Consider the following 22282-nt stretch of genomic DNA (forward strand, 5'->3'; position numbering starts at 1 on the left):
CAACCATCCCATCTGTGTTAAAAACAGGTATGTTTGTGTGGAGAAATGTATGTATGAAGTTTGATATTGTTGAGTGCATAGATACATTTAGATAAATTAGGAATAAGTTAGTAATAAGTTAGGAAACTATACGATCACTTTGCATCTGTTCAAATTAGTTAAATCAGTAGTAAGCTGCGTGCCCTTTTGACTGTGACAACGGACGAGTGTGTATGTAAAGGGCAGCACATCTGAGTGACAGCAACCATCCCATCTGTGTTAAAAACAGAGTGTGCAATAAAAGCTGGATGAGCGATGAACCTGGCGTCCTGACTGGTGTGTGAGGCAGAGAGAAAAGAGAAGGGTTACATTAGGAGGAATTATAGCTAACATTAGCTATGTAGCTTGTTGCAGATGGGAGTGTGTATATAACCTTAGTCTAGCTAACATAGCTAGCAGCACCGACCAGGCGACCACCCACCAAATAACGTTACGGATGATATATTATGACTATAAGCGTAACTATACAGAAACTGCCTGCCATATTTGTGGCACCTGATGTGCGTATGGGTTCACCGGTAATGGTTCCAGTATATTTCTCCAGCGGGAGACCGGGAGGCGGGAGCGAGGGGGATGGTTAGGTAGGTAGACCAGGTAGACCAGCTGGAGAAAGACGCACCCTCTCCCAGTGAAGCGGTGCTCGGCGGCTACTGGCTGAACATCCCAGTTCTGTTGGATATGAGAGGGAAAGTTGAAGCCGAGTGCTCGTTATTCTCACACATAACATTGCCAACGAGAGTGGATGAGTCTGTCCCGATTATCAACTCCGGTAGTGTACGCTTCTTCGCGCTATCAGCGCTGTTCAAGCCAGTGACTAAAAGGTACATTTTAAACAACTTTTTCCATTGATCCCAAGGGACGACAGGATCGCCTGTTAGGGATAGGAATGGGTCCGGAGGTGGCAGGGAGAAAATAGGGACAGACTCATACATTCCTCGTTGCCTGTTTTTGTATTTTGCATCTAAGGGCAGTAACACTGGCGCGTTGGTATAGAGTAGCTACAGTTTTACCTGTGTTGTTTGTCAGGAGGTAGGTTAGGAGGAAGCATCTGTGCGTTTGACTCATTAGACAAGTGTAATTTCAACTCCTCTCTGTTTTCACAAAGCTGTGCCTTCCTACCACAAAAGAGACGGCGTGCCAGTGTGACAATATGCAGACCAGAGAACGGTACTATTTGACAGGTTCTTCCCTCCACACCCCCTCCCCACGCAATTGGGTGTGGCTTCGGTGCCTTCAGCAGACACGCCCCCACAGTCTCAGACCAGAGAATGCTGCTGATTTTTAACCGATTTTGAAGCCTTATTTTATATACTTAGCGACATTTTTAATCACTCAGATTTGGCTGGGTGGTTAATGACATGTTTTCCTGTGGTGTGTGAAGCTCATAACAAAAATTTGAACTGGGTTAACCTGGACTTTAAGGAAAAGCTCCCTGTGAGCATTTTTGTTCAATGTTTCTTTACAGTTTTGCTTATGATTCAACGGTGTTTATCTTGATTCATGGTTTCATCACATTAAAAGTGGCACTGGACGTGTTTACCCCACTGAAATTTTTTCTTTCATGTTGTGAAACAAACCCGGGTTGAAATACATTCAATCAGTCTCTTTTCATAAAATCTACACAATATAGTTAATAATATTGAATGATTGAAACGTCTCTGTGTTGTGAAGAGGCAGAACTGTTCTGCAGCAAAAAGTAGGGCTACTTAAAAAATAAATAATAAAAGAAAAGAAAAGAATAAAAAGAAGAAATCACTTAGTTTTTGACTGACTAGTCTTATCCTAGAGTAATATCCTATATCCTGCTAGTACATTCGCGGGAAATATTAATCAGATGGATTTCAGTACACATCTCAGCGGGGTGTACCATGAGTAGTTGGTTGTATAAATCTTCCTCTGGAAAAATTCTGTTCATACAAAAATGTATATATTCCTATAAATACCCTTACTGTAAAGACACATCTCTCTTTGTCCGTCTGTAAACTCAAACATTTGACTGTCAGAGAATAAAATAAACAACGGCCACCCCTCGGTTAAAGAATGGTTTCGGAAATCGTGAAGCCCCTCCCCTTTCTCCAAACCCGCACTACCCGGCGGACAGACACGCTGCACATGTCCAGATATACAAAGTAGCTTTTGTTCACATTAAACCACAAAGTTACGTTAATTGCGAACATTACTTTGCTTTAAGTGACAGAGGACAAAGTTTTGAACTTGTTGAACATGAGTTGGTGAGTTCTGTCACGTTTTAACATTGTTTGCTTGCATGTCGTGGTGACTACGTCGTGACTACGTTGTGACTACGTCTTGTCCAGTCTGTGTTGTTGTTTGTTGTCTTGTACAGTGTTGTTGTTGATTTTTCTCTTGTACAGTGTGAAGGAAGAGAGCCGGAGTGTGTCTCCTCTCTGCCCAAAGCCAGATGAATCCGAGGGGCCCCTCGGTACAACCATGGAGCCCAATGGTGAGACATCATGACCTCCTCCTGTGAAAAGCTGACTTTTATTTGACTCAAGGTGCTTTACATGAGACATTAAAAGCATTAAAAACAAAAAGCAAGACATTATAGACATTTAAAACAAAAGGCAGGACAAATTAAAAGCATTAAAACAAAAAAGCAAGTCATTATAGACCTTGGTAAGACTTGTTGTAGCTAGTCTAGCTAGGTACCTTAGCAGTGGCAGATGGGGACCCTGCAAACACGCAACGTTCAGGGAGACGTTCAGATCACGTCTTAATAACGTCCGTGGGTCCTGAACCCCGTGTGTACGTCTGCTGGACCCCTCAATATTCACACGTCTGGCTTGGACCCCTCTAAGACGTCTGTGGACGTGCAGAACGGGTCCAATATCTGAACGTTAAATAAAACTAATTCTGGCTCCTAATTGGATGTCTTTGGACGTACGAAAAAGACAGATAAAAGACGTCTTTTAGACGTGTCTTTGCTCAGTGGGTATAGACCCAATGGAACCAGCGAAACTGGTCCCCAAAAAAACGTACTCTTTTAAATATGAACATATATATATTTACAGGATGTTTGTTTGGACCAGTTGCACTAGTGACCAAATATCCAATTGAAATGGTCTATATAACAGTGCCTGAGCGTTCCTGGGTGTTATGGTGGTGTGCATGTATGTGACTATTATTACTAGACATATCTACAGCCTGGATGCATGTATATTCTATATTTTGTTTATATTCCTTGTTATTTTTCATGCTTAATCGCTACTATCTATATTCTGCACTTCCAACCTTTGGAATTTCCCAATGCTGAAATGCCAAGTTCTCTTATGGGAATTATTAAAGTGTTTATCTATCTATCTATCTATCTATCTATCTATCTATCTGTCTATCTGTCTGTCTGTCTGTCTGTCTGTCTGTCTGTCTGTCTGTCTACAGCTAAATGTGTCTTGTTTTCCACAGCTGCCAGTGTGGAAACTGTGAACGTTGTCACCAAGGAGATGGAGGAGGAGGAGCAGCAGCTGATGGAGGAGGGCGAGAAGAAGGAGAAGGAGTTGATGCAACAGGTCTCATTTCAATCACTGATGTTTGAGATCAGGCTGTATGTTATGTAACCGTTGACTAGACATATGCAGTGTGTGGCTATCGTGCTGGGCGTGCTAAATATTGGTGTGTGGGGCGGCTGTAGCGCAGTTGGTAGAGCGGGTCGTTCAGTGATCGAAGGGTCAGCGGTTCGAATCCCAGCTCCGACTGTCCACATGTCGAAGTGTCCTTGAGCAAGACACCTAACCCCCAATTGCTCCCAATGAGCAGGTTAGCACCTTGCATAGCAGCTACCGCCATTGGTGTGTGAATGTGTGTGAATGGGTGAATGAGAGGCCATTGTAAAGCGCTTTGAGTGCCGCTAAGGTGGAAAAGCGCTATATAAGTGCAGTCCGTTTACCATTTGTTAACACATTGGCTTTGTGTTCTGATCAGGCACGGGTGTCCTGGGAGAAGGACCCTCAGGAGATGCGCTTTAAGAGACTGCAGCACTTGCTTGAGAAGAGTAACGTCTATTCCAAGTTCCTGCTCACTAAGATGGAGCAGCAGCAGCAGGAGGTAAGACCCGCTCAGCTGGAGAATGGTAGTCCTGCAAATAGGGCTGGGGTTAAAAAATCGATGAATCGATTCTGAATCAAATGATTCAGAATCGATTCATGAATCCCAAAATCGGATCTTTTATTTAATGAATGAATGAATAAATGAAGGTATGAATAGTTCATTAATTCATTCAATGATTCATTCATTCATTTTTGGAAATCAGTATCGATACCCAGCCCTAGTATTGATGTGTTGCATAACTTGGCAGTCATGTAATTAAGGTTACAGCTAAAAAAACAAACAGGTTTTAGTAACACTAACCTAATCGATATTGAAGCGAATCGTGATAATCGATTCTGAACCTTGTGAATCGGAATTGAATCGATTCTTGAAATTCGACTTGATACCTGCAAAGCTGCATATTAGAAAAATCGAGACCCTGAAAATATTCATCCACATATTGCTGCACAGCGATCGCCTCTCAGATCCTGCTGCCTCAACACTGACGGGTGAATTAACACCTTGAGCATTGGATTCTAGTGAGCTGGACTAAGCTCTTAACGCACCGTGTTTGGTCCCCTGTGAGTGATGTTAACTTAGACTGAGCTCTAACATTCATTGGTATAGCTGAATCTCATTTGAGGGTGAGGTGAGGTGCTGACGAACAGTTTTGTGTGTTTCTGACCTTCAGGAGAAGCTCAAGAAAGAGAAACTGGACAAGAAGAGACTGAAGGTTTGTGTGTTTTCCACTTCTGTGTTGATTATGTGTGCGATATTCATTCAAGATATTCATTTGTTGTCTGAATTAAGAATGTTTGGCGCTCCAGTTGCACTCACCTATCAAATGTTTGTCACAGGGCACTGGAAAAACTACTGAGAAAGGTGAGTGTTCATAGTGTCCCTCGCTGTCCCCCACAACGTGTAGTGTCCCTAGCTGTCCCCCAACAATATGCTTGGTGAAACTAGTCGCCATGTGCTTGGCTGTTGTACATTTCCTCCTGTGGCGTCTGAACCAGGGTTATAATAGTTTTGCTTTTTTCATTAGTTTTAATTTTTATATCGTTTTAACTTTTTGTGTTCAAATTCAGTTTAGTTTTAATTAGTTTAAAAGCAGATTTGCTAGTTTAGTTTAGTTATTTTTTGATAATGCTTAGTTTTAGTTTAGTTTTTATTAGTTTCAGTATTAGTTTTAGTTTTTTTTTTCTTCTGTGCTAGCCTCGTGAGACCATCCTGATCTCCTGAGCTCACGTTGTTTCACTCTGTGTAAAACAAACCATCTGGCGCACGTCAGGTTACTCCTGCGCAGCGGCACAGCAAAAGAACATGGAGGATAGATTTCATATCCACCCAAAATACTAGGCTTATGTATGAAATGAAAAAGACTTAAACTAAGGACATTTTTTCTACAATTTAAGTTTATTTTAGTTAGTTTTTTAAACGCACAATACAGTTTTAGTTAGTTATCGTTTTTTTGTAAAGCCTAGTTTTTATTTCAGTTAACTAAAATGTTTTTTCACACCTAGTTATTGTTTTTTAGTTAGTTTTCGTTAACTATAATAACCTTGGTCTGAACGTTTCACATTCTTTTCAAAGTCGAGAGGAAGAAACGCGGTCGAGAGGAGGAGTACAAGATCGCTGACGTCATCTCTAAAGAGGTGTGTACAGTACGAACACGGCGTACAGTCATCTCCCCCCGAAACACCTTGACGTTTGTGTTAGTGTGTGAATTCATTCATCAACACTTTTTTTTTTCCTCAGGAAATTCTGTCCAAAGCCAAGAAAGTCAAACTGGATGTGGAGGAGGTAAAACCAACACACCATCATCATCATCATCATCATCGTCATCATCACACACCATTTCTCTTAGACAGTGAGAAGCATGTATTTCTACCAGGGATGCACCGACGGTCACATTTTGAGCCGATACCGATGTTTAAAATAGCCGATGCCGACACCAATATTTTTGTTTGTTAATTTTGTTTTTGTTAGTTATTTCACCTTTTGTACCAGTGAAACAAAGACATCTTCATTATAAAAATAAAAAAACATACAAATTCGCATCATATAAACTGGGAACTGAGTCCCTGAGTTGGGGCGGCTGTAGCTCAGTTGGTAGAGCGGGTCGTTCAGTGATCGAAGGGTCAGCGGTTCGAATCCCAGCTCCGACTGTCCACATGTCGAGTGTCCTTGAGCAAGACGCCTAACCCCAAATGCTCCCAAGCAGGTTAGCACCTTGCATGGCAGCTGCCGCCATTGGTGTGTGAATGTGTGTGTGAATGGGTGAATGAGAGGCCATTGTAAAGCGCTTTGAGTGCCGCTAAGGTGGAAAAGCGCTATATAAGTGCAGTTTACCATTTACCGTTTGTACTCAAGGTAGGCGTGAGAATGTCTTCAGTCCCAAACGAGCTCTCTCCCCTCTCGAACCCGGCAGGTTCAGGTGGCCCGATCCGTCAAGCTGGAGGTGGAGGACATCGAGAAGATGAGCGACTCCAACGCCGACATCAAAGGCCGTCTGTCGGAGGCGGTGCGAGAGGGGACCAAGCAGATGCTCGGCCCGGACAGGACGGTGGACGGCCAGGCCGTGCCGGCTCAGCAGCCCCCCCTGGTGACCGGGGGCGTCATGAGGTTTTACCAGATCGAGGGCATCGAGTGGCTCAGGGTGAGTGTGGGGACCTCAGGGTGTGTGTGTGTGGACCTCGGGGTGTGTGTGTTGACCTCAGGGTGTGTGTGTGGACCTCGGGGTGTGTGTGTTGACCTCAGGGTGTGTGTGTGTGTGGACCTCAGGGTGTGTGTGTGGACCTCGGGGTGTGTGTGTTGACCTCAGGGTGTGTGTGTGTGTGGACCTCAGGGTGTGTGTGTGTGGACCTCAGGGTGTGTGTGTGTGGACCTCAGGGTGTGTGTGTGTGGACCTCAGGGTGTGTGTGTGTGGACCTCAGGGTGTGTGTGTGGACCTCAGGGTGAGTGTGGGGACCTCAGGGTGTGTGTGTGGACCTCAGGGTGTGTGTGTGGACCTCAGGGTGTGTGTGTGGACCTCAGGGTGTGTGTGTATGGACCTCAGGGTGTGTGTGTGGACCTCAGGGTGTGTGTGTATGGACCTCAGGGTGTGTGTGTGGACCTCAGGGTGTGTGTGTGGACCTCGGGGTGTGTGTGTGTGGACCTCAGGGTGTGTGTGTGTTGACCTCAGGGTGTGTGTGTATGGACCTCAGGGTGTGTGTGTGGACCTCAGGGTGTGTGTGTGGACCTCGGGGTGTGTGTGTTGACCTCAGGGTGTGTGTGTGTGTGGACCTCAGTGTGTGTGTGTGGACCTCAGGGTGTGTGTGTGGACCTCAGGGTGTGTGTGTGGACCTCAGGGTGTGTGTGTGGACCTCAGGGTGTGTGTGTGGACCTCAGGGTGTGTGTGTATGGACCTCAGGGTGTGTGTGTGGACCTCAGGGTGTGTGTGTGGACCTCGGGGTGTGTGTGTTGACCTCAGGGTGTGTGTGTGTGTGGACCTCAGTGTGTGTGTGTGGACCTCAGGGTGTGTGTGTGGACCTCAGGGTGTGTGTGTGGACCTCAGGGTGTGTGTGTGGACCTCAGGGTGTGTGTGTGTGGACCTCGGGGTGTGTGTGTGTGGACCTCAGGGTGTGTGTGTGGACCTCGGGGTGTGTGTGTGTGGACCTCAGGGTGTGTGTATGGACCTCAGGGTGTGTGTGTGGACCTCAGGGTGTGTGTGTGGACCTCGGGGTGTGTGTGTGTGGACCTCGGGGTGTGTGTGTGTGGACCTCGGGGTGTGTGTGTGTGGACCTCAGTGTGTGTGTGTGGACCTCAGGGTGTGTGTGTGGACCTCAGGGTGTGTGTGTATGGACCTCAGGGTGTGTGTGTGTGTGGACCTCAGGGTGTGTGTGTGGACCTCAGGGTGTGTGTGTGGACCTCGGGGTGTGTGTGTGTGGACCTCGGGGTGTGTGTGTGTGGACCTCGGGGTGTGTGTGTGTGGACCTCGGGGTGTGTGTGTGTGGACCTCGGGGTGTGTGTGTGTGGACCTCGGGGTGTGTGTGTGTGGACCTCGGGGTGTGTGTGTGTGGACCTCAGGGTGTGTGTGTGTGTGGACCTCGGGGTGTGTGTGTGTGGACCTCAGGGTGTGTGTGTGTGTGGACCTCGGGGTGTGTGTGTGTGGACCTCGGTGTGTGTGGACCTCAGGGTGTGTGTGTGTGGACCTCAGGGTGTGTGTGTGTGGACCTCAGGGTGTTGTTCTGCTGACTAACTGTATTGTAAGCTAGAGCGAAATAATTTGTCTTAGGCTGTGTCAAATCAGTTTTGATCTTAATCTTAATGAAAATCGTCACTGCCGTAGTATATAACAATAATGCCCCCCAAAATAAACTGTTGAACATTGTAAAGAATTTGCGGGAACTTGTTGTGCTTTCAATGTCTTGAGAAAGGTCTGTGACCGAAGCATTGATTTTTTAATAAATCAATCACACAGTAAAAGTGCAGGAATCCACTTTTTTTTTGGAATGGATTGAATTGTATCTTCAATCAATCAATCAATCAAAGCTTTATTTGTATATCTTCAGGGGATTGGATTCCCAGCACTAAGCAAGTCGGTGTGCGTGTCGCCTCTACTCGCCTCACGCTTTCAGTGGAACCGTGTTTGTGCGTCCGTTTAGATGATGTGGGAGAACGGCATCAACGGGATCTTGGCGGACGAGATGGGCCTGGGGAAGACCCTGCAGTGCATCGCGCACATCGCCATGATGGTGGAGAGGCAGGTGCTCGGACCCTTCCTGGTCGTCGCCCCGCTCTCCACGCTGTCCAACTGGGTCAACGAGTTCATGCGCTTCGCACCGAAGGTAGGCCGTACACACCTCTCTTCTGAAAACTACAGTCACTGTGCAGTAGCGGTCGAGCAACGCGCCGGGCTAGCCGGTTCCTAGCTGAGAGCTGTTTGTCGTCGTGTCGCCAGGTGTCGGTGCAGCTGTACCACGGGACGGCGCTGGAGAGGCGGGGCCTGCTGAAGAGCATCAGGAAGCGCCAGGAGCCCCTCCAGATGTGCCCCGTGGTCGTCACCTCCTTCGATATCGCCATGATCGACAGGAAGTACCTCCAGGTAGGCCCGCCCACCTGCCACACTCTTCTCTGTGGTTCACTTGTGTCACTTCCTGCTCACAGTACAAGTTTTCTGTCAAAGTGACCCGAAAAAAGTGTTTTGCGAAGCGATTGATGGTGTTGTGCATTTGTGGCTTCAGGAGAAATGGTTCTCTAGCTGAATGTTGAATTCATTGAAATTGATGGAATCTATTGAATAATTTTTTTCATTGAATAACGTGAACATGTATGAATGTGTACATGTATTAGGGCTGCACGATTATGACAAAAGATGATAATTGCGATTATTTGCTTCAAAATGGTAATTGCGATTAATAATTGCGATTAATATTTCAAAGTAATAGCTTTAGCTCTGCACAGTTTGCATATGACCTGCTGGGCTTGAGCGACATCATCTTTTTTGTAACCCCTCAGCGGGAACGCATGCGATTGGTCAGACAGCATAAGCGCCTGTGATTCGTCCGTGTAGTCCTAGCACACTCAATTCAAAGCAAAATGATTAATCGCATTAATTACGGCCTTTTGCGATTAGTTAATTTCAATTAATTCACGATTAATTGTGCAGCCCTGACATGTATTAATTAATTTTTTTTATATGGCATGTTTGGTCATCCGTATTGATCATCCCTTTCCTTCCCTCATCCCTTCCCACCCAGCGGTTCCAGTGGAAGTTCCTGATCGTGGACGAGGGCCACCGGATCAAGAACATGAACTGCCGCCTGGTGCGCGAGCTGAAGATGCTGCCCGCGGACAGCAAGCTGCTCCTCACGGGCACGCCGCTCCAGAACAACCTCGCCGAGCTCTGGTCTCTGCTCAACTTCCTGCTGCCGGAGGTGTTCGACGACCTCCGCAGGTAGGCGCCCCCTTCTGGTGGAGTGTTGTCAACATGTGGCCGTCGGTGTCTGGTTTAGGCCACTGGTTGGGGGGTATTTAAAAGTCTCACTGAAACGGACGTTTGAGATCATCTAACTTCCGTAGTTTGACGTATTTCCGACGCAAACAAGCCATGAGGGCGGGACATGCGTTTAGAGGAATTTGATTGGAACATTGACAAGTGGACGGGTTTTAAGAACTTTAGACAGATCCGATAGAAGGATAGCGTTGATTGACGGGTGGATGTCGTGAGATTATTGGTCTAAAATCTAAGGTGCCTGTTGTCATTGCACGTGATCTACCGTTTTCCAGGAAGTAAGAAATTACATACTTCGATATAAAATCACAACAAAAGTAGAATTTTGTAAAATTTTTGGCATACGTCGTTGAATAGGTGAACACTATGACCAATTATGTGAACCAAAACGGGACAAAATGCTTTTTTCATTTCAGTGCGACTTTAAGGTGTCTGAACACGGCCACAACCGGCGCCAACCAACTCCCAATACCCAACATTCTTGAGTTGTCAGTTGTGGTTAGAATGTGGGAAGATTAAAATTCAGCGGCAAAATCCATCCAACCAACGGCAAGAGTCACGAACAATCATGGCACACCAATCCAGCAGACACCTTTAGTGTACAGAGATTCATTTTTGGCTGCAACCAGCCGTTCTATAGCTTGTTCTTGTCAGTCGGTCCACAAAAATGTTCACAAACATGCGAGTTTAGCTATTGCGAATTTGCGCTTTTTATTTTAACTGCTGCATGAGCCATGATCTCACTGCGAACGAAACGAACAAATTTGATAGAGGAAAAAGTGAGAGAATTATGTCTTAATGTTTATTTATTGTTTACTTTTACTTATTGTTTACGTTTCCTATATTTTGGGTCGATCATTCTGAGGATGTCGTTGTTGTCGTTGTTCTCTGCAGCTTTGAGTCGTGGTTCGACATCGACACCATCATCAGCTCGGACGCCGAGAACATTGTCGCCAACGAACGCGAGCAGAATATCCTGAACATGCTTCACCAGGTACTCCACCCTCACCAGAGTTACAGGACAATGCTCGTTTTCGACAACCTGGACCTTATTTACGGCATATTATAAGACCTTTGACTCACCGAGATAACTTTGGTGTAATTCGGAGGCCTGTAGAAGAAATTTTAAATCCAGCGCGAGCCAGTATATCCATGTAATGGCGGCGGACGGGGCACCGAGAATGCAGCTTCTAAAAATCTATTTTCTGCCACGAAACGGTTGTTTTCATCAATCTGTCTTCATGAATCGCTAGTTGTGCTTGCATAGAGCGAGGGCTTGTTGTGGTTTTTCACATGCCTCTGTAATATGATGTTTAGAAACGAAATGGCTTCCCCACTTGCTCCAGCACGCATGCGCACAGCGCGCAAGCGTCGCTCCAGCTCAACCGTCTTATAATATGCCGTAAATAAGGTTGAGGTTGTCAAAAACGAGCATTCTCCTTTAATCACCAGTGTCAAGTTACTCTAGGACTGAACTTGAACTTTATTTCCATGTTCTGGTTTGTGTGTCTGAGGCCCTTGTCATGTGACCCCCCCTCACGCCTTCTGTCTCCGCCCCCAGATCCTCACGCCCTTCCTTCTGAGGAGGCTGAAGTCTGACGTGACCTTAGAGGTGCCGCCGAAGAAGGAGATCGTGGTGTACGCCCCCCTCACCGCCAAGCAGGCGTCCTTCTACACGGCGGTGGCCAGCAAGACCATCGCCAAGATGCTCGGCCAGGAAAAGGTTAAAGTTCAAATCTACCTTCTCTTCTGACTGGGGATTTCAATGTCAATGTTCCAATTCTCCAAAAAGCCCCAAAAAGAGTTATTTGGACTTGAAAACAGTATCTTAACACAGGGTTCTCACGGGTCATGGTATTTCTGGAATATCATAGAATTTTAATTAGATTTTTGGCCCAAGTCATGGAATATCAGGGAATTTTGTTAGAATTTTCAATTTAAAAAAACAAAAATTATAATATTTTCCATGCAGTATTTTTCTTTTATCAGGTTATATCACGCGTTTCCTGTATTGCGTGAGTGGTTGTTGTTCAGCAAGCATTTATTCCCTTCCCACAGTTTGTCTGTGTATTACAGGTCATGGAAATTCAGCTTTTCAGTCACTGGAAGTCAGGGAAAAGTCAGGGAATTGGACATGTGGCTTAAGAGTGTGAACCCAGTGAACACGGTGGGAATGAATGAATGAATGAATATTTATTTTCGTGTCATGTCCGAGGACCCATCCCTTAAGGGATTATAAGACACCATAAACGATAATTAACTATATCACATACACTTCTCACGGTTTGTAAGCTATGCAATGTACACCAAACAATAACAGAAAATGGATCAATAAAAATAAGTCTTTCGTCAGAATCCTAAATAAATGCATCACATATAAGTTATCTGTGTTCGTTTTGTCCCAAGCTTTCTCTAAATATTCTGCAAGTGCAAATACCCTATGATCAAACGTCCGGTGTGTGTGTGTGTGTGCGCGCGCGTGTGTGTGTGCGCGCGCGTGTGTGTGTGTGTGTGTGTCCAGGTGGAGGCACCGGTGGAGCTGGCGGACGGCCCAAGCGTCGGGTCAGGAAGCCGCTCAGATACTCGGAGACGGAAGACGACTCTCCCCACGACCTGGAGAAATACCTGGAGAAGCTCCAGGAGGAGCTGGAGGCGGAGCAGACCCACGACCTGGAGAAATACCTGGAGAAGCTCCAGGAGGAGCTGGAGGCGGAGCAGACCCACGACCTGGAGAAATACCTGGAGAAGCTCCAGGAGGAGCTGGAGGCGGAGCAGACCCACGACCTGGAGAAATACCTGGAGAAGCTCCAGGAGGAGCTGGAGGCGGAGCAGACCCACGACCTGGAGAAATACCTGGAGAAGCTCCAGGAGGAGCTGGAGGTGGAGCAGAGGTCTGTAGCATCTCCCTCTGTGTCGTTAGCTCCTGCTCAGTGGAGGTAGTGGAGGCTGCGCACCCAAGCCCAAGTTAACATGTCAAACATTTAGACCAGCGTTTCTCAACTGGTGGGTCGCAGAGCCGTTTTGATTGGGTCGTGGGCGGTTTCCCTTTCTTTTCTTTTTTTTTTAAGGGATTTAAAAATATATATATTTATAGAGAAAATGTTGGGTTTTTATTTTGCAGGACACACAATTCAATAATTTCAATTTATTTATGAGAAATGACAGGAAGTGGGCTAACCTTAGCGTGTGCCAATGTTGTGTTATGTGTCACAGACTTTTTCTATTTTTGTGGAATAAATTGAGTGCTGTGGAATAAATTTGGGTCGCGACTTCATGATGAGGAAAAATGTGGGTCCTGAGGCTCCACCAGTTTAGAACCGCTGATTTCGACTGTCAGTGTGGTCTGAGTCTCTCGTCCGCCCCCCCCTCCCCAGCTCTGGCGCAGTAGTGGAGGTTCAGACGCCCCTCGACGCCCAGATCAACCTGAAGCTGCGCAACATCCTCATGCTGCTGAAGAAATCCTGCAACCACCCCTACCTCATAGAGTACCCGCTGGACCCCGCCTCTCAGGACTTCAAGGTAATGTCCCTACCTCATAGAGTACCCCCTGGACCCGGCCTCTCAGGACTTCAAGGTAATGTCCCTACCTCATAGAGTTCCCCCTGGTCCCTACCTCATAGAGTTCCCCCTGGTCCCTACCTCATAGAGTTCCCCCTGGTCCCTACCTCATAGAGTTCCCCCTGGACCCTGCCTCTCAGGAGTTCAAGGTAATGTCCCTACCTCATAGAGTTCCCCCTGGACCCTGTCTCTCAGGACTTCAAGGTAATGTCCCTACCTCATAGAGTACCCCCTGGTCCCTACCTCATAGAGTTCCCCCTGGTCCCTACCTCATAGAGTTCCCCCTGGTCCCTACCTTATAGAGTTCCCCCTGGACCCTGTCTCTCAGGACTTCAAGGTAATGTCCCTACCTCATAGAGTTCCCCCTGGACCCTGTCTCTCAGGACTTCAAGGTAATGTCCCTACCTCATAGAGTTCCCCCTGGACCCTGTCTCCCAGGACTTCAAGGTAATGTCCCTACCTCATAGAGTACCCCCTGGACCCTGTCTCTCAGGACTTCAAGGTAATGTCCCTACCTCATAGAGTTCCCCCTGGACCCTGTCTCCCAGGAGTTCAAGGTAATGTCCCTACCTCATAGAGTTCCCCCTGGTCCCTACCTCATAGAGTTCCCCCTGGACCCTGTCTCTCAGGAGTTCAAGGTAATGTCCCTACCTCATAGAGTACCCCCTGGTCCCTACCTCATAGAGTTCCCCCTGGACCACGTCTCTCAGGAGTTCAAGGTAATGTCCCTACCTCATAGAGTTCCCCCTGGTCCCTACCTCATAGAGTTCCCCCTGGACCACGTCTCTCAGGAGTTCAAGGTAATGTCCCTACCTCAGAGTTCCCCCTGGACCCTGTCTCTCAGGAGTTCAAGGTAATGTCCCTACCTCATAGAGTACCCCCTGGTCCCTACCTCATAGAGTACCCCCTGGTCCCTACCTCATAGAGTTCCCCCTGGACCCCGCCTCTCAGGACTTCAAGGTAATGTCCCTACCTCATAGAGTTCCCCCTGGTCCCTACCTCATAGAGTTCCCTCTGCTCCCTACCTCATAGAGTTCCCCCTGGACCCTGTCTCTCAGGACTTCAAGGTAATGTCCCTACCTCATAGAGTTCCCCCTGGACCCTGTCTCTCAGGAGTTCAAGGTAATGTCCCTACCTCAGAGTTCCCCCTGTCCCTAGCTGGAGTGATCATGTCAGCCTGCTTCATAAAGTAGAAAAATGGTTTGCGCCCTTCAACTAGTTCAAAAGTATATTTTTTTGAACAGGCGGATAAGCCAAATGCATTTAAGATTTAAAACAGAAAAAAATGCCCCGTTTCATACACATGGGAATGGCAATCTGACACCACAGACGTGACGGAACAAAGTATGCATGGTTTGGTCAGATACAGTAGTTTTTGAGCTGGTGTGAATGAAATTCAAGTCTCACCAAAGTGTTTTGTTTTCCTACTTGACTGTTGTTCTAACTTTGTAGTTTCGTTCTCATAGATCAGTCTGTTAACACTACAAATTCTTCCTGTGTGACATCACTTCCCTGTCCTCTTCATCCTGAAACTGTCACTTCCTTTTTCACTGTATAACCTATCGACCTCGTCCACATCTGACTCACTCAGCCCGGATTCACTTCCTGTGCTCGAGTCCGACTCTGCAGAATCGTAACATAGAATAAACTATTGTCTTTGTTTAAAACCAGCTTGACCGACCACTCAGCGTGTTCTTTGAAATCTAAACTAAACCAAGTAAGATTTTTCCTTTACACTGGTCTGTCGTTGTGATGTGTCTCTAGATTGACGAGCAGCTGGTCCAGACTTCCGGAAAGTTCCTCATCCTGGACAGAATGTTGCCCGAGCTGAAAAAGAGAGGCCACAAGGTACAAACTTGTCACATGGGTACAGATTTAGTTTGACCACTTCCTGGACCAGCAGCCCCAGATGTGAGCTCTTGGGGTTTTGTGTGGCGTTTGTGGGCAGGTGCTGGTCTTCAGTACGATGACGACCATCCTGGACCTGCTGGTGGACTACTGCTACCTGCGGGGGTATCAGTACAGCCGGCTGGACGGCGCCATGGCCTACTCCGACCGAGACCACAACGTGAGTCCCCGGGACGCGCCCGCTCAGGGCTGTTCCTGGCGCAGAATGAGGCGGTGGGGGTACTGTACCTGGGGGGGTCTGGGCATCAAATTTTGGGCATCAAAAGCTTCATTTTCTGCATTCTGGGGAATTTTCTATACACTGTGTGCTTTATTAGCTTGTCTGCCTAACTATATTAGCCTACGTTATCCAATTTCATTGTTTGTTTATTTTTAAATAACAAACAGACTAGAACATTTGTGAGCCTCGTAATTCTCTACGCGTACACTTGAATCACTTATTTGTTTTAAATAACCATCATTAAGCCCCTATTACCATGCGTGTAATTCGAAAAACGTATTCAATTACCACTTATAACAACGATGTGTTAGTAATATGAGTATAGTGATCTGAGTATAGTGATCTGAGTATAGTGATCTGAGTATAGTGATCTGAGTATAGTGATCTGAGTGTAGTGATCTGAGTATAGTGATCTGATGATCTGAGTATAGTGATCTGAGTATAGTGATCTGATGATCTGAGTGTAGTGATCTGAGTATAGTGATCTGATGATCTGAGTATAGTGATCTGAGTATAGTGATCTGATGATCTGAGTGTAGTGATCTGAGTATAGTGATCTGAGTGTAGTGATCTGATGATCTGAGTATAGTGATCTGATGATCTGAGTGTAGTGATCTGAGTATAGTGATCTGAGTATAGTGATCTGAGTATAGTGATCTGATGATCTGAGTATAGTGATCTGATGACCTGAGTGTAGTGATCTGAGTGTAGTGATCTGAGTGTAGTGATCTGAGTGTAGTGATCTGAGTATAGTGATCTGAGTGTAGTGATCTGAGTATAGTGATCTGAGTATAGTGATCTGATGATCTGAGTATAGTGATCTGATGATCTGAGTATAGTGATCTGATGATCTGAGTATAGTGATCTGATGATCTGAGTATAGTGATCTGAGTATAGTGATCTGATGATCTGAGTATAGTGATCTGAGTATAGCGAACTGAATGTAGTGATCTGTTTTTCTTCCAGATGGCCAAGTTCTCGTCCGATCCAGAGGTGTTCATCTTCCTCCTCAGCACCCGGGCGGGGGGGCTGGGCATCAACCTGACCGCCGCCGACACCGTCATCATCTTCGATAGCGACTGGGTAGGTAGCGCCCGGCTCCACTGCAATCTAGAGATTTGACTTTTGCCGTCATTCACATACCGAGCCAACGTATAGCATGTTTCATGTAAAAATCAATCACATGCGTTCCCGCTGAGTGCGCAGCGATTTCAGTACCCGCAGCCGTGAGAAGTGAAAAAATTAGCGAAATTAGCGAAAACAAAAAATTTGGCAGCATTTTGGTTATTATATATTAAATATTAATCGCAATTACATTACATTTTTTACATTACAGTCATTTAGCAGACGCTTTTATCCAAAGCGACTAACAATAATTGCATTTAACGTAGGAAGAGCCAATGTACTACTACTTGCCAGAACTCACAAGTGCATCTTCTTTCTAAAACAAACAAGTGACTAAGAGCATAATCTAGTGCTGAAGGCAAAGTGCAAGAATAGCAATCTAAAGTACAGTGCAATATAATATAAGTGCTTAGGTGGGAGGATTGTTGTAGTACTTCTTGAAGAGCATTTTGAAGCAAATAATCGCAATTATTATCTTTTGTCATAATCGTGCAGCCCTAGCTCTAACCCCCCTGGTCTGTCCCTTGTACACTCGCATGCTCTGACCCCCCCGGTCTGACCCTTGAACCCCCCCGGTCTGACCCTTGAACCCCCCCGGTCTGACCCTTGAACCCCCCCGGTCTGACCCTTGAACCCCCCTGGTCTGACCCTTGAACCCCCCTGGTCTGACCCCTGAACCCCCCCGGTCTGTGTAGAACCCCCAGGCGGACCTGCAGGCCCAGGACCGGTGCCACCGCATCGGGCAGACCAAGCCCGTGGTGGTGTACCGCCTCGTCACTGCCAACACCATCGACCAGAAGATCCTGGAGAGGGCCTCCGCGAAGAGGAAGCTGGAGAAGATGGTCATCCACAAGAGTGAGCATGAATGTGATCAATAACTCCATGAGCACCGGCATGAATGTGATCAATAACTCCCTGACCACCGACATTATCAATAACTCCCTGATCAATAACTCCCTGATCACCGACGTGAATGTGATCAATAACTCCCTGAGCAGCGACATGAATGTGATCAATAACTGGAATGAAAGGCTAAAATGCTGTGGAGTGTTGACTGGCCAGGGCTTCCATCCTTCCTTCCTTCTTTCCTTCCTTCCTTCCTTCCTTCCTTCCTTCCTTCCATCCATCCTTCCCTTCCTTCCATCCTTCCTTCCTTCCATCCATCTTTCCTTCCATCCTTCCTTCCATCCATCCTTCCTTCCTTCCTTTCCTTCCATCCAGGAGGCATCGTAGCGCTACGTTCATCGTAAGCTATGGCGTTCATCATAGCGCTACGATGAACGTAGCGCTACGATGCCTCTGGGAAACTCAGCCCAGACTGGTTGAAGGTCGTGTGAAGGTCGTGTGCGCGTCCTGATGTCGGCGTCTTGTTCCTCAGACAAGTTCAAAGGCGGGAAGGCGGAGCTGAAACAGCGCAGCTGCTTCGACGTCACGGAGCTGATGGACCTTCTCAAATCCAGAGACTACGAGAAGTACGCGCCATTTTGACCTGCTTAACGACACGTGTGCGTTTCAGGATGTAGTATGCAGCTGTGTAATGGTCGTACTGTCCTTGGTCGTCCTCAGGGAGGTCAAAAGCACCAAGGGGAAGGTCATCGGTCAATGTGACCTGGAGTTCCTGCTGGATCGTAGTGATCTAATGGGTGAGTTGACCGCGTTTCTACTTAGTTTGGACGCATTAAACATCTAGAACCTTCCGTGTAGCATGTCCACCAACACAGGACTGCCAGAATCTCTCATTCTCGAATAAATGGATGTTTAGGACCCAAACGACAGCTAAATAACCGTCGCGTCCAACCTCTCCCTCCAGACAAGGAGCGGAAGAGCTGCAAACGGGAGAAAGTCGGCGTCTTCAGGGTGATCGAAGCCAAAGATTCATCTGAGATCTCCTTGACCTGAGGGCCCAAGTCAACTTGGGGCAGACTTCTCCTAGTCCGAACAATCTACTCGTTCATTTTGTTTTGTCTTTTGCAAACTTTTTTCATTTTAGTGTTTTTGTTCGTGGATGAATCTTTGCACTCGTTCTGTGTGTGTATATTTACACATGGTAACTTTAATGCTGTACTATTATGTCCTGTCCACCTATAAGACCTAGTAGATACAGTGTCAATGCATCAGTGTAGTGCCGTTAGTACTGTATGTTGGATCTGAGCACTTTCATGACCTTCACTTTTTGTATCTTTAAAAGAAATAAAAACCTTTTAAATACGTCACTGGTTTTGTACATTTTTGTTGATCAGGAACTGAATGTTACTACTAGATTAGAATTATTGTGTTATGACTCAAATAGGATGATGTAATACTGTAATACATGCTTAACTACACTGGAAGCGTTCAGTGGTTATAAGTGATCGTTTGTATGGAGAACTGAAAAATGCAGGAAACAGGAAATCTACTGTTAACTCATTTAAAGGTGTGATTTATGGCGGCATCTAGTGGTGAGGTTGTAAATTGCAACGAACGGAATACAGTTAAATGGTGCAACATCACAGCCTTCTTGGAAGGTACGGGTCCTATGTAGACATAAAAGGCTCGTTCTAAGATAGCGAAAAACTTGATTATTATTTTCATGGGATTATACTCTTAATTAAAACACATGAATATTATATTAAATCTGCCACAAAATCTTACACACTGAGCCTTTAAGATCGACATTCTCAATGGCTCGAATCGAAGATGTACTAATGTGTGTTCTGTATACAGTAGGACGAGTCCTCCGAGTCCTTTCAAGCATGCAAACTCTGCCATAGTTCAAAACGTACTTTTGCTGTGTACAATGCTCTTGCACCTGCCCAGTCCTGGGGGAACACACCCTCCATTCTCTCCCAAGCCGTGGATGTCAGCGTGCCGTGTAACGCTCACACGCCTTGTCTGGGTGTGGTCAGAGAGCCTTGTCACCTGGCCGCTGGGTTTGCGCTCTCTTCCTAGATCACCGGTCGCCTGTGCAGACATCCAAATCTTTTTTCAGCATTTTGACTTCTGGAGTTGTGTTTTCTTCAGTAAGTCTACCCATCTAGACTATTCTCAACCGTCTGAATTTAAGAACCACTTTATTAATTGAACTATGGAACGTCTGAAGTTAGTTCTGCAGTATTTCCAGTCTAACTCCGAGTCCATCTCCAACGGTATCTGCATCATCCTGGCTCTGGTCAGCGTCAAGCTCTACACCAGCTTTGACTTCAACTGCCCCTGCATTCCCCAGTACAACAAGCTGTACTCTCTGGGCGTGATGCTAGTGCCGCCGGTCATCTTGTTCCTCCTCGGCGTCCTGGTGAACCGCCACACCGGGGTCATGATGGAGGAGTGGCTTCGGCCGGTCGGGAAACGCTCGAAGAATCCTGCTGTTGTCAGGTGAGTCTAGGCTTTAGTTCCATATCCTCCACGTTATTATTCACGTCGTGTGTGTGTGATGATGTTGGGGGGGGGTGAGAACACCTAGAGCGCTTTGAGATGGTCTGATCACTCAATTTTCTTGATTTGGAATAATATTAGCTTGGTCACTAGTAATTTCCTTGATCATAACTTGGTCATAGCCTTTGAAATGCTGGTGGAAAACATTCTCCGTCATTCTTATTTCTGATCTAGAGGAGTGTCTAGTATAGGGAGACATAGAAAGACAGAGAGAGAGAGAGAGACAGAGAGAGAGAGAGAGAGAGAAAGAGAGAAAAAAGAGAGAGAGATAGAGAGAGAGAGAGAGAGAGAGGGGGGGGGGGACTGAGAAAGAGATAGAGGCAGGAAGTGTGTCTGGATGCTCTCCATAGACTTAGATAGTCAGAGTGGTGACTGTGAACTTGACAATGACTTTGTGTGGTAATGCTGTGAGCAGGGGTCCAGGGTGGGGTGGGGGAGGGTCCGGGGGGGTAGATGGATGACCCCACATCTGGCACTCCCACATCCCATCTGAAAGACTCTGGGCGGGGCCGAGTCAGTCCGCTCCACTGCCCCTCACAGCCCTGCATAGCTGAGACCCCGAGAGCTGGGCGTAACTCACTACCCCTCACACACACACACACACACACACACACAGACACACGGACATACACACACACACACACACACACAAACACACACACAGACACACGGACATACACACACACACACACGGACATACACACACACACACACACACACACACACACAGACACACGGACATACACACACACACACACACACACAAACACACACACAGACACACGGACATACACACACACACACACGGACACACGGACATACACACACACACACACACACACACACACAGACACACGGACACACACACACACGGACACACACACACACACGGACTACACACAGACACACGGACATACACACACAGACACACGGACATACACACATGGACAGAGATGCACAAAAGAGTGTGTGAGAGGGGAGGGACCCTGGCTGTCCAGAGTGAGTCATTCTCGGCCATATGTCACTGTCACTGTAACAGAGGGGTTCACAATGTCCCCTCGCAACGTACCCCAGATATGCCCCTAATGTCTCATCCACACCCCTTCCTCTGAGGTAGCTGTCGGTTCACTATAGACCAGCCAGTCTAGTCATGTAGTCACTATAGACTAGAGTAGACCAGCCAGTCTGTCATGTAGTCACTATAGACTAGAGAAGACCAGCCAGTCTGTCATGTAGTCACTATAGTGTAGACCAGCCAGTCTGTCATGTAGTCACTATAGACTAGAGTAGACCAGCCAGTCTGTCATGTAGTCACTATAGACTAGAGTAGACCAGCCAGTCTGTCATGTAGTCACTATAGAGTAGACCAGCCAGTCTAGTCATGTAGTCACTATAGAGTAGACCAGCCAGTCTAGTCATGTAGTCACTATCAGTGTTGGGCAGTAACGCGTTACTAGTAACGCGCTACAGTAATAATATTACTTTTTCCAGTAACGAGGGGTGTAGCGAGTTACTAATCACATTTCAGTAATAATATTACAGTTACTTGCCCCCAGAAAGCTCGCTACTGCATTACTTTTGTCATAGGCCTGCTCTGTTTATTTATTTTCGTTTTACAAAGGGTGAAATTAAGTTTTGATTTCAGATTGAAGAACGTTCCGCTCATATCACGTCCCGTCACATTACCAGGCAAGCAGCGAGCGAGCGGAGCTATTTGAACATGACGACGTTAACATTCCATGGCTGGAAATACGCACACTATTTCGATTTCCTGGAACTGAAAGACAACAAGAATGTTGTCAAGTGTAAACTGTGTGTAAGTTCTACTAAGACTCTTTCTTGGGCCAGAAACACCACCTCAAATCTCCTGAAACATTTGCTACGCCAACACAGCAACATGAAGTTGGTGGAAAGAGAACCGGACCGTGATGAGCACGCTGCAAAAGGTAGTCAATATGGAAAGTAATATATTACATAAGTAACTA

General features: G+C 46.6%; 1 protein-coding gene across 1 annotated transcript; it reads left to right on the forward strand.

The window, feature by feature from the left end:
• The first annotated feature begins 2423 nt into the window (after window positions 1-2423).
• LOC311328997 (lymphoid-specific helicase-like) lies at window positions 2424-19041 on the forward strand. The gene is given in 23 exon segments (XM_084462881.1): window positions 2424-2500; window positions 3460-3563; window positions 3976-4098; window positions 4772-4813; window positions 4938-4962; window positions 5674-5735; window positions 5839-5883; window positions 6512-6739; window positions 8727-8909; window positions 9023-9166; window positions 9822-10018; window positions 10970-11069; window positions 11637-11798; window positions 12597-12615; window positions 12618-12732; window positions 13450-13594; window positions 15398-15481; window positions 15582-15701; window positions 16728-16844; window positions 17582-17741; window positions 18265-18358; window positions 18453-18529; window positions 18697-19041. Coding segments are annotated over 23 exon segments (2448 nt in total). The 5' UTR covers window positions 2424-2487; the 3' UTR covers window positions 18786-19041.
• Window positions 19042-22282: the final 3241 nt, after the last annotated feature.

This window comes from Borostomias antarcticus (genome assembly GCF_949987555.1).
Source record: "Borostomias antarcticus genome assembly, contig: scaffold_79, whole genome shotgun sequence".
Classification (NCBI taxonomy): domain Eukaryota; kingdom Metazoa; phylum Chordata; class Actinopteri; order Stomiiformes; family Stomiidae; genus Borostomias; species Borostomias antarcticus.